This window comes from Parasteatoda tepidariorum, chromosome 2, assembly GCF_982258835.1.
Source record: "Parasteatoda tepidariorum strain Cologne lab strain chromosome 2, Ptep-v5.0, whole genome shotgun sequence".
In the NCBI taxonomy this organism is placed as follows: domain Eukaryota; kingdom Metazoa; phylum Arthropoda; class Arachnida; order Araneae; family Theridiidae; genus Parasteatoda; species Parasteatoda tepidariorum.
Window position 1 is genome coordinate 114,129,002 of NC_141756.1, and position 13,316 is coordinate 114,142,317.

General features: G+C 26.2%; 1 protein-coding gene across 1 annotated transcript in view; it reads left to right on the forward strand.

Moving 5' to 3' along the window:
- The first annotated feature begins 17 nt into the window (after positions 1-17).
- Positions 18-13,316, forward strand: part of Mcm3 (minichromosome maintenance 3) — a 43,666-nt gene continuing 30,367 nt past the window's right edge. Inside the window, exons 1-7 of the mRNA XM_087158079.1 lie at positions 18-315; positions 1,603-1,715; positions 1,981-2,103; positions 5,893-5,978; positions 6,514-6,644; positions 10,560-10,798; positions 12,580-12,682. Coding sequence (XP_087014205.1) covers positions 244-315; positions 1,603-1,715; positions 1,981-2,103; positions 5,893-5,978; positions 6,514-6,644; positions 10,560-10,798; positions 12,580-12,682 — 867 coding nt within the window. The 5' untranslated portion in view covers positions 18-243. The remainder of the gene's footprint in view (positions 316-1,602; positions 1,716-1,980; positions 2,104-5,892; positions 5,979-6,513; positions 6,645-10,559; positions 10,799-12,579; positions 12,683-13,316) is intronic.

Genomic DNA, 13,316 nt, shown 5'->3' on the forward strand with positions numbered 1-13,316 from the left:
TGATTTGTAAAATCCTTAAAACAACGTTTTAAACTACTTGTTTTTGTTGCAATGAAGAATCGCTTAAAATACCAAATATAAATTAAGTAGCAGGAACATCAACTTCTCAACTTTATCTGATTTGGCGCGAAGTCGAAGCTCCCGATATCTGTTTTTGTTATGTCCAGTTCCTTTTGTTTGACACTAATTGCTCTTTAAATTTTCAATATCCCTACTTAAAGTTTTATTATTTTTCTTTAAAAAATGGCTGATATTGATATTGATCAACGCTTAAGAGATATTCAAAAGGAGTACCTTGACTTTTTGGATGATGATGTACAGTATTATTAATGCCTTTTATTCCTATAGTTCACTTTTTGCTTCATAATTAGATTTTTAGTATTGTTTGCTTATTATGTAAAAGACTGTTTATAAATTCTTCCCAAGTTGAGTTTTTGTATATATCATTGCCATAACTAATTTTAACTATTAACTTGATTGTAAAATGTATGCTAAATTTCTATTTTTTTAAATTTAGTATTATGTTTCTTAGAATAAAATTGCTCGTAATTTTATTATTGATAAATTAAACTTCTTTTAAATAGTTCACACTCAAAGAATACTCTTTACTGCTATTGTGTCATAAGTTTATTAAATGCAATCAATTTTACTTAAATTTTTTATCATATCTAACTATTCTAATTTTTTAAGTTTTTCTGTTTCGTAGAATTGATTACTCTAGTGGAAATCTCTAAAGACAAAGTAATCTTTACTAACATTTAAAAGCATCTAAGTCAAAATTACATAACACATAAATCATCAAACACATCTTAATACTTAAAATTATTTTAAATGTTAAAATATTATATGTTTTTTATTGATCTTACTGATTCAGTTTAAAAATGTATCAAAAATGTATCTCACTTGATTAGATAGTTTGCAAATTTCCCCCCGTTTATTTTTGTTTTGACCTTTTTAATTTAGCACTAAGACCTATTTTTTAATATTTATAAATTTTGTGTTACTAAATAACACTCTCAATGTCTTGATATTATGTTTAGGTAATTCATAGTGTGTAGCATTTTTAAAAAGGGCTTAAAGGTGCCTATTTTCGTTTCTTGAAAGCCCTTATAGGTGCTTTTAGTTGTTTTACAAGTTTGATGAAATACTTGTGGGTCTGCAAGTTTGTATACTGAGCTGGGTTCGGTGAGAGTTTTGCCCTCTCATGTGCAGTTCTGCTACATTTTGCACAATATTCTCAATTTTAGGCTTCATTTTTCCCCCTTGAAATAGAACCTAAAAATTTCTCTATATTTTTGTGGTGGCTAATCAAAAATAAGAGTTCTTTGTCAGAGACTAGTTATTTTATCATGATCATTTAAATTCTTTGAAAATTATTTTGTTATTGTATATAGTGCTTAAAAATATTTTTTTAGTGCTGAAAAATTACGTAAAAGGTGCTTAATTTTTGTTAAAAAAATTTGGCTACGCACCCTGTAATTGAAGAAAATAATACTTTGAAACTTATAAGTATTAAATTTTTCTTTGTTTTCTTTTTTATCCTTTGATTTTTTTTAATGTTAAACTTGTTATTAATTTTTCAAATTTCCTTTCTTAATTTAGAGTGACCAAGGTGTTTATAGTCAACTTGCTAAAGACTTAATATTGAGGAAAGGAAGACGAATGCTGATAAACGTAAATGACCTGCGAAAAAAGAATCCTGTCAGATGTCAAAGGTCCTAATTTTATTAGAAATGTTTTTCTTTTATAGTGATTACCCATTATTGTAGTAATAAACTTATTTCTTGTCATCCTAATTTTATGTTATAATCATAATGCTCTTATGTTGTCTTCATAATGCTCTTATGTTACTATCTTCGTATTGTTCTTATGTTTGCTTATATATATTGTTCTACCTCATAATGTTCTTATGTTGTCCTCATTACACGTTCTTATGCAACTTCCTGTAAATTAGTAAAATAATTATGTTTTATTTTCTAGCCTGTTGAATTCTTCTTTTGAAGAGTTTGTGGCATTTCAAAGAGCCTTAAAAGAATTGATTTCAGCTGCTGATCCGAGCTATGCCAAAGATATAGAAGAGTTTTTTATTGCACTTGAAGGAAGGTAAATTAATAATCAATTGTTATATTTTCAGTATTAATATACAGATGTGTTACTTTTCTACAGAATCACTTTATTTTTGTCCAATATCCTTCATAAACTTAATAGTTGAAAAATTTCTGAAATTTGATTTATTAAGCTAAAAAGCCATCCACAAATTGTTCAAGTGATTAAAGTATTTTATTTACCTGTTTCACTCAAATTTTATAAATGTGTCATATTCTTATGTTTTCTTTTTAAAAGATTTAAAAAAAAATTGAATGATAGAGATAACATGATGAATAGCATTTCTCAAAAGTATTGTAAGGTGTTTATTTTTGTTTTTTAAAAAGCCCTTAATAGTGCTTTTTTCAAGAGATGTTTGTAAGAAGTGCTTAATTTTTGCTTTTTAAAAATTAGATTTTTTTCCGCATGACGATTGTTGTCAAGAATTACACAGGGCATTATTTTGCTACATTCCATTCTACATTTTCGTAGTTTATTTCTTTGTACCGATGTTTATATTGTGTGCAAGCTGTTGTTATTTTACGTGTTAGATGGTCCTCATGCATGTGTACTAAGCTAAATTTAGTGGATATAATTCTTGCAATTGCATACAGCTCTGCTGCATTTTGCAAGAGATTTTTGTTTTGAAGCTTCATCTTCTGCCTTTTGAAATAAAAAGAAATTTCTTGAATTTTTTTATCATTAGAATCAATTAAACGTTGCTAAATCTTTTTTTCCTAATAGCAAGATGAACTTTACTTATTTCTTCTTGTTAATTTTTTCTTTTGTAACTCTTTATAATAGGTATGCTGCAGAGTTTGTTGATTTAAATCAAATGATTTTTTTGAAAAAAATCATTGATTTAAATAATTTTTTTTATTTATATTTATTGATAGTACAGTACAATCTAAACTGCGCAATCGCTTAGGAAATGTGAAACCTGAAAATTTTGTAAATTTTTTTTTATATAGTCTGTGTCATTAAATTAAATAACCCAGTATTAGAATTGTGCTGTCTCTTTTATCAATAAGTATTTTTTTTCTCATAATATGTTTACAGTATCTTCAACATTATCAGATTTTCTCTTAAGAAATTTTGTAAAAATAAATTCCAATGAGTGCATAGATTTTTAAAAAAAAAATTTTTGCTTAACTTATCTATTTTGATATAGGATTAAAAATGAATATTTTAATATAAAAAAAAAAGAAAGCACAATTTTAAATTAAAATCAAGGTTTGCTAATTGAAATTTTGTTTTAGTAGTTAAAGTATTCTTTAAATTCTTTATTTCATCTAGTCTTTAAATTTCAATCATGCATTTGTTTCAAAATGCTTGCTATGCATTCAAAGCTATATATTATAAGGAAAAGTTGTTTTACTTAGAGCTTCTAAAATATTGTTATAATATAGTTTTAATATTGATTTAACATTTATAAAGTTTTTTAATCATAAATCAAGGTTCTTACAGTGTATTTGAATCCGATTTAAACAATTCCAATTTAAGCAAACTCTGGTATGCTGATAACATTCCTGCGCGTTCTATTTGTACATTAGTACATACCACAATCCTTGAACTTGATTTACGAATCATTCACTAATTAAGTATTTTCATGCTGGTCCATAACAGTCAACAATTATAAAGCTTCCCCCTTTTTGTTATTTGATTTAATAAAGAACTTGATCGGCTTGGAAGAGAATTCCTCCAGACTAAAAGTCAAGAACTCCCTGCTGCGATTGCAACAAAGCAGAGTACGTTTTTATAGAAAATTTAATATTTCCTATAAAATTCATATTTCAAATACTTTTATTTTTGCTATTTCTTGAAGAGAAAAAAAAATAACTTGATTAATTGAGTAGCAATGAGCTTGTTTTTTTACATTTATTTTTATCTGTTATGTGTTGTTTTCTTGTTTATTTATATGAAAGAGTATTTTCTTTAATTTCCACAAGAAAATGCTTTTTTTGTATCAATTTTTTCTGACTTATAATTGGGATGAAAAACGCTAAATTTTAGACTATTTATTTGTATAATCTTCCTTGTTAAAACTTTTTAAAAGATGAAAACTTTACTTTTAACATATGTATATTATATGTAATATTACTTCTTAACATATAATCTTTTAAACTTTACATGTATTCATAAAATTCAGAAGATATAAAAATTAAGATAAAAAGTGCCATTTTCTGATTTTTTTTTTAAAGTCTTTTTTTTTCCCAGAAGAAAAGTATTTTTTAAAACTTATTATTTATAGTGTTACTTTAAGATTTTTATTATTTTTCTTTATTGTACGATTAATTTATGAATGGTTATTTATTTTTATATGAATGAATAAAAATGTTTTATCTATGCATGAATTGAGATTTTTTAACTGTTGTTCTTAAAGGATAGTTTACTAAATGTATAAAATATTTTAGGCTCTTTATTTTAGTCTCATTATCTGAATTTGTTATTAAAATTTCTGTACTCTAGTTATTTTGTAGAAATTAAAAAGAATAGAAACATTTCAGGAGCAAGGTTTTTTAAAAAAAATTATGAATTGAGAGAGACTTTAACATTTTAGAAAATGTATTTAAGAATCAATTCAGACTTCATAATTTTAAATAATATAATTGATCTCTTTATCATTTGACTAAAATATCAATTATTTCAGTTAGATATGATGAATACAGCTGTAAAATATAATGAATGTAAGGTCTATAAAAATTAAGTTCAGTCCAAAATGCTTATCACCAATACTCGTTGTTATTTCATTTTGAAATTACCGAATTTTTACATTTTTTTTTAAACATTTTATAATTATTTAGTCACTTCAAATTACAAATATCCGTAAAATGTTTAATAGGGAACCATTCACTTATTTACTTTTTACTGTTGTAATATGAATGTATTATTTTGCTCTCTCTCTCTCTCTCTCTGCACATTTGTCTATACACTCTACATCACTATGGTCAGTAATATTGTAAATGTTTCTTGTTGAGTATACTTTTCTAAAAAAAAAATTTTTTTCCAAATCCAAAAAAAAAAAAAAATCCAATAACTTTTTTAAAATAAAGTTTTAACTAATTTTACTTTTGAATTAAAATTATTTATAATATGTAATTGAATTAAATAATTATTAATTAAAAAAAGTAAAATAACTCTATATTGAATAACTTTAAAATTGTACATAAAAAGATTTTATGGTGGTATCTGAAATTAAGAAAAGTGTTCTTTAACTATTAATTTTATCGTGATTGTGTAAAATATTAGAAAGTGTTTTTGCATTATGTTTTGTATTTAGTTAGATATATATAAGAATTTTTAAAAATAAGAAAAATTTTATTTGTGCACTTATCCTAATTAACATTTTTTTCAAAGACTGTTTAGTTGCCTTAAAAACTGTAACACTTAATTAAAAACTATAATCAAAATTGTCGTTTTCAAAAATATTTAAATTTTTTAGATTATTTCTCATTAATAAATTATTCCGATTGAGATTTTAATAAGTTTTGAAACAACAAAAGTAGAATATTATAATTTAAAGTGCAATTATTGATTATGTTAATAAAATACTTTTTTTTGTTTGATTTATATTGTATAATAATAATTCCTTTAAAGTGTAATTTTTATCATAATTTAATTAATAATTTTAAAGACTTATTCTAAAGTTTTGTTACCATGCAAATTTCAGCTCCCTTTTTTTTTCCAAAACTGTTGTGCATGTCTGTGATATGGTTATCATAAGTAATCTATTTTATTTTTTTATGAATAATAGTAGTGTATTTTTAATTTTTTAAATATTATTTTGACGTAGTGAATTTCTTTTAGTTTTGGCTCTAGACATGTTACTCCAAGAACACTTGTTTCTAGTTATTTGGGTAATGTGGTTTGTGTTGAAGGAATTGTTACAAAGTGTAAGTTCTATTGCTTTTTTTGTACAATTGTTTGTTTTATTAAATTACATGAAATCATTTCTTTTTTGAAGTAACTGTAATTAATTTTCTTGTTGATGGTCAAATATTTATAGCCTAAAGACAAGATTTATTTCAATATAATTTCACTATGTCAATTATTTATTTTTAAAAGCTGCTATTGTATTAGCCTTCATGCTTTTAGTTATTCAATGTGTATAATCGCTCTTGTGATGATACTAAAGCTATCAGGCAAATTATATTCAAAAGAATATTCTGTTCAACTTTACTCAATAATAGTTTTAAGAATACAATTGTTGCATAAGCGTTTAACCTCAAATTTTCAGAATTTTAGGGAAAAAATTATAAGTTGGCCACAACATTAATTTTTTAAAATTTCCATTTAGTGAAAGCTGTGCAAGCATTCAAACTAAGAAGTAGATATCATCTAGTCCTTCAAAAGAAATAAATTACCATTGAAATCACTGATAGTTTTATGATAACTCTTCCTTACATTAATTTTTTTCTATTTTTAAAGGCTCCATTGTTCGTCCCAAGATTGTCAGAAGTGTTCATTATTGCCCAGCCACAGCTAAAACTATGGAGAGGCGTTACACTGATTTAACTACGTATGATGCATATCCTAGTAGTTCTGTTTACCCAACTAAGGTAAAAATGTTTTCTTTTCTTTTTTTAAATTAAAGGAAGGGGTAAATTATTAATTTCGAGACAAATGTTGACAGAGTGGAAATTTGTCTTAACTCTGGTTAGTAATACTCTGGCTGTGACTAGTTGACTCTGTTCCTATAAGTTAAAAGAAGTTGGTATTATAATTATTATTTGTAAAATTCACACTAATATTGAAAATGAAGTGGTCCAATAAGACCACCTAGGTATTTATTTAGTTTTCAAAAACCTTAATATAGTGACAAGCTTAAGAAAAAAATCTAACTTTAAATTATATAGTTCATGCTATGGTACACGATAAAAATTACCATCTATATATGTAGTAATAAAACTAATTTTATTACCCCATAATGATTAAAGGTTAGTATTAATCTAAGTTAAATGAAAAGAAGCTGATATTAGTAAATAGATTCAACTATCAATATTAATAAATAGATTTAACTTACAGATAAAAATATTGAGACCAAATATATTAAATGAGGACAAATATTATAAGTCAATTCTAACGAAGCAGAAAAAAATAACTTTATTGATGTCGCATCGGTCGTCACTATTTCATTTCGAATTTGCAATTTTCTTAAAATTGAAAAGCTCAGGGCTTCAAGTGCTGCGCATATAGCGCATTTTGCGCCAAATCGGTATATTGGCGCATTACTGCGCAGAAACGACATTTTATGTTAAATTTGCGCCGAATCTGCGCCAAAAATGTTTTGGGGACCAACTAAACATTGCCAAATTTTAATAGCAAAAGAAAATTTTTTCTCTTGTTGATTTCATCGTTATTGATGTACCATCGTCTTCGTCAATGGAAAGCTAATGGCCTTCTTGCGCTATTCTATTTATAGATTAGTACCATGATCCTTGAATTAACTAGGGGACCATCCACTAAGTACATAATTTCATGTTGATCCTCAGAACAGTCAAGAATCACAAAGCTTCATAACCTCAAACTTTCTATCTCCGTTTTATTCATGTAATTAGATAACGATAAGATTAAATAAGGATAAGAACTAATTGAGTTTCATAACTTAAATTTTTTATCTGAGGGACCATCCACTAATTGCAGATTGTTTTTAAACAATTATTTTACTTTGTTACTTTTTAAAAAAAATTTTTTTTTTTTTACTTATTGCATTTTATTATTGTATTATTACCTTCAAAATTTTCAGTGCTCTTATTTTGTTTTAGGAAATAACTTAATAATATTTAGAGGCAAGATTTTAAATAAGTATGAAGAGAGGGGTTTTCAATATTTTAAATGCAGCAAAAAATCTTATGTTTTTCAGATTTGTCATTCAAAAATACTTTAATTCATCTCTTAATGATTTGATTTAAAACAACTAATATAAAAAATTTTAATTATCACAGATTTGCTAAATATTATGAGTGTAGGGACAATATAATAATTTACTTCTGAAAAATTTTTTTTAGCTTCAATACTCATTGTATTTGCATTTAAAAATTATTTAATTTTTTTTAATCATTTCATTAATGCAGTACTTTATAAGTAACCAATTTTAATAAAAATTTATTAGGGGCCATTCACTAATTTACATTTGTAATATAAATTTATTAAAGTTTTCTTAATTTGCTTAATTCTTTACATATTTTTATAAATTTGGTATGATCAATATTAATCTTGTTAATGTTGTGTTGAATATACTATTACAAATAACATTTATTTAAATTTTAATAAAATTACACTCGATAACCTTAAATAATAGTTAAATTAATTAGAGTTTTGAATTACCTTTTACAGAATTAAATAAAGTAATTATTAATTTAAAAAATAGTATGAGCCACTCAATGTTGAATTTATCAAATTTTTTTTTAATATTTCGGCAATATTAAATAAATTTTTAGGTCTTTTCCACACTGAAACACCATTGATTCACTTGCTGTATGATGAAATGGTGTTCCTAGTTAAAGCATTGTTGGGGCGTTTTTTTAAAGAGTTTTGATTTTCATGTTTGTCAGGAAAGGACTTAAAATCATTGGATGTAGAAAATGCAGAAATTTGGCAAAATTCAAATTTAATAGATGTTGGACTAGATACCACAAAGGTGATGACATCCTTATCTTCTTCAGAAAAAAAATTATGTATTTAGGTGTCAGATCTTTTTACTTGGCATGCACAAAACATTTATTAAAAGCATTGCCTCTAAAAAATAGGTTACTGTGCCCTCTTAAAGTGTTGCATCCTGTAATGAGAATGGAAGAAACTTCTATTAAGTCAATAAGATATCTGGCAACAGTAACCCCATCCATTATAAAACCTGGAGAGGCATCTTTGTTACTAGATGAAGGGGGCAAGGTTACATGGGGAACCAGAAGGTTATTCTTCTGACTCAAATGAATATGCACAAATTGATGTGTTTTGGAAAAACTATTTTGTGAAGAAAGATAATTTGGGAAATATCAAATATCCTCTTATAACAAAGCTCTATTGTGCGTACCACATGGGAATGCCGATGTTGAAAGAGGTTTAAGTGTGAACAAAAAGCTACTTGACAATAAGGCAAGTTTAAATTTGCATAGTGTTAATGGTTTGAGAGAAGTTGTGTCACATATCAACAAAATAGGGGTTTAAATAACTTTTAAGTTGACAAAGATATGATTAAAGTGGCTCGTGCAGCATTTAAAAATTATTCTGCTCGACTAGAGGTTGAGAAAAAAGAAAGCAAGAAACACTGAAACTGAGGAAAGCAGATTGAAAGCTGCTGAAATTGATTTGCAAAAAAAATTGAAGGCTTCTCAAGATCTCTTAGCCGCAGCTGAAAAAATATTAAAGATGGGTAAAATAATAAAGACATGTCGATTATAGAAAGCGGACGGATCCTCTTATCTGAGGCTAAGTCGAGGATAGCAGAATATTTAACAGCATTGGAAGGTACCAAAAAGAAACTTAATTTGTTAATGCAGGGACCTTCAAAAAAGTGTAAAAAATAAGATATGTTATTAATGGACAAAATTAAAAATTCTTGTTATTAAATTCTTCTTTTAATTCTATTTATTAAATATGCTCCAAAATTGCTTTTTTGTTGCTCCAAAGATGCTCCAAAACCATGTTTTGCCACTTGAAGCCCTGAAAGCTTTTGCGCACCTGATATTAAGCGTGTAACTCGTAGCAGTAATATTCCTTTTATGCGAGAAAAATACGAATTTTTTTTAGCTCTGTTATCAAATGCCAAATTTCATTTTCATGATTTCCAAATTTTCTTTTTGTGATTATAGTGAAAATGGATTAAAAGTGAGCAAAAATCGCAAGTCGGGTAAAAATCTAAAGAAAAAGAGAAGGATTCTCGTACCTGCATATTATTTTTGGATAGATTGCAAGGATTAAATTTTTTTTTTGAAAGGGGAAAAGAGTTTTGTTTATTTTCATTGTTAATAAGTGTCCGGAAAAAAACCTTCTGGTAACAGACTTTTAGACTTCGGGTATGTGACTTTTTACTGAAGTTAGTGAGAAGACCAATTAAAAGTTTAAGCTCTTATTTTTCTTTTTGTAGATTTTGTTCCGTACATATCCCTAAAACTAATAGCCGTAATCTCAAAAATTACATACCAAATTATAAAACTTGTTTACTCAAAGAAAATTCTATAAGCTTATTGATTTTTTATGGTTATTTAATTCAATAATTATTTAATTTAACAAACTTTTACATCCTTTATATTATGAGTATGACAATAATATGTTTTTAAGTCAGATATATAACTTAAAATAACCTCCTCACCTCTTCATTAACCTATCAAAAGTCAATCTCTCCCATTAAGATTTCAACTGTGAATGAACATGAAAATTCATACTATCACTCAAAAATTAATTGAAATTTCCTCTTTTTGTCATTCAAACTTATGGAGTTGAAGTTCTTTATACTTATTTTATTGTTTTTATAGGATGAGGATGGCAATCTTTTGGAAACTGAATATGGTCTTTCAGTATATAAGAATCATCAAACCTTTTCGATTCAAGAAATGCCTGAGAAAGCTCCCGCTGGTCAACTTCCTAGAAATGTTGATATAATTGCAGACAATGATTTGGTTGATAAATGCAAACCTGGAGATAGGGTTCAAGTAGTTGGAATGTTTCGATGCTTACCAAGTAAAAAAATGGGATACACTACCGGAACTTTCAGGTTTGCTCATATTGCCTTTTGATATTTAAGGCTTAAGGCAAGATCCTCAATTGTCAAATTTTTGGTAATTTAAAGATTAGTTAGAAAACTTAGCTGAAATCCTTTGTTTTACATGTCATTAATTATAACAAAGCAATTTTTTGTTTGTTTCCTTAATGACTTTCAATTGATTAGAATTTTTACACAGTGCTGAAAATTAGAACAAATTTAGTTTGATTTCGTGCCTTTTTTAGGAAATATTGATTGTTCTTGCACTAACCCAAAAATATTTTTATATGTTTATAGTTTATTAACTAGCTATGTTTGATTTGAGCTCATAGTATTGTTAATGTTTTTATAATTAAAATAAAAAGAAGTTTCATTGAAAACATTGAGATGTTTTAAATTATAATTCATCTATTATAATTTAAAACATCTCACTTCATTCATCTCATCGTATTTCATGTATAAATCTATATGATAGTGCTTTAAATTACAATAATTGAGTAGAGCTGTTGAAATGATATTATATATACATGAGAAATCAACCTAGTGAGCATTATTTGTTTTAACAACTTTCTTAATAGTGTTACTAATCCTCAATGTTTTATTACAATGATTAATTTTTTTCCTTCAAAGAATGATTATTTACTACAACATTTTTTAAAACAAATTAACAAATTTATTTTAGAATGCATTTAAACCTTAGTAAGTTAGAACACTTAAATCTGAGTTTAATAAGTTAGTAACAGTTTTCTCCATATTTAATCATTATTGTCACTTACTTAATAGTGCTCTACTGAATAGTATAGGGATATACATTTTTCTGCTCAAATTGTTACTGGGATTCAGCTTTACTTTCCCAAATTCAAGCTTTTCACTGAATATTTAAAATCTTCATAAAGTATTTTGCTTCTTCTAAAAGTGTACATAGTTAAAAGAAAATATTCATATTTATTAAAATTTTAATAGATAAAAATAAATGGTCTTATCAATTATCTATAATGAGCGCTGATTAATCATTCGGCAGTCTAACCATCTAAGTTTGCAGTTACTGGAATTCTGTATTGATAGCAAAACTTCGTTTAAGTGTACATAGCCACCACTAGTAGCTACTTGTTACTACAGTTACATATTGAAACCGAAAATCATGCCAATACAGTTTATCAATATATATTTTATTGCTAAACTGTATTTAGTAATATATACATATACAGAGATGATTATGCTCCGGAAAAAATTCGAATTTATCGCTAACTGCAATGTGGAACTTTCCGGAAATTCAAGGTCTAGAAGTTTTAAGAAATCATCAATCATATTTATATCTTAAAATTCTTGTATATTTTATTTAGAAATATTCGAACTAGAATTTATAATTGGCATCCTTTTCATTTGTAGATATTTTTTCTTTTAGGATAATAAATGTGATTAGACATAAAAGTAAACTTATTTCATTTAAATTATGCTGCATATAATTTATTTAGAATTTCTTATTTTTAAAATATCTATGATTTAAATTTAAGAAGACATTAATTATTTGAAATGCATCATTAATGATTTTACTCAAGTAATTTTCAGGAGTTTTTTGTTGGCCCACAACCACTCGTGTCTATATATATACATATAAAACCACTATCATCTTTTGTGCAATTGAACTCTCTTCTATCCAATCGTAACTACCACTTGTAAATTATACTAAAATTTATTTTTAGAGAAATGATAATTAAGATTTGTTATTTTTTTAAATATATATTTAGCAAGTGCAAGATTTCTATTTCATATATAAATTGTTATTTCAACAGGACTATTTTAATTGCTAACAACATTCAACTCTTGAGTAAAGAAGTGTCTCCCCAAATTTCTGTGGATGATGTCAAGAAGTGCAAAAAATTTTCTAAACAAAAGGTAATGAATGACAATCCTCTTTTCTGAAATATCAACCATCTAATAAATATGCTTAGTCAGTCATTTTTGTGATAATTTTGATATAAAATTCATGCTGGAAAACCTGTTCCGATATTAATTCAATTTATTTAAGTTGGAATATTCTTTATCTCTTAAATAATATAATTAATTTCTGCTTGCTATGCATGTCACAAATATATAGAACATTCCCACAACTGTTGTTGCCCATGGGGTCATAGAGATTACGGCTCCACTACCAGGGTTCCCACAGGTCTGGGAGTACAGGGAAAACCTGGTATTGTCAGGGAAGTTTAATTTAATTACTAAAATCAGGGAATAGTCCGGGAATGTTGCAACTTTTTACAAAAACGCGGAATGTTTTGATATCATACCTGGAAAATAACCAGTCTTAAAATTGTCTGTAACAGCAATCAGTTATTGAGATTAGAATTAATTGATGTTAGCATCGATTGCTATTATTTGTTGTGAAAATTCCACATTTTAGTCAAACTGAAATGTTCCCTTCCTCATTTAATAATACTTTTTTATGCAGAAAATCTAATATTTAACATTACTAATTAATTGAAAGTTTTCTGATGAAAAAATTGTTCCAATTTTCATTGAAATTTACCTA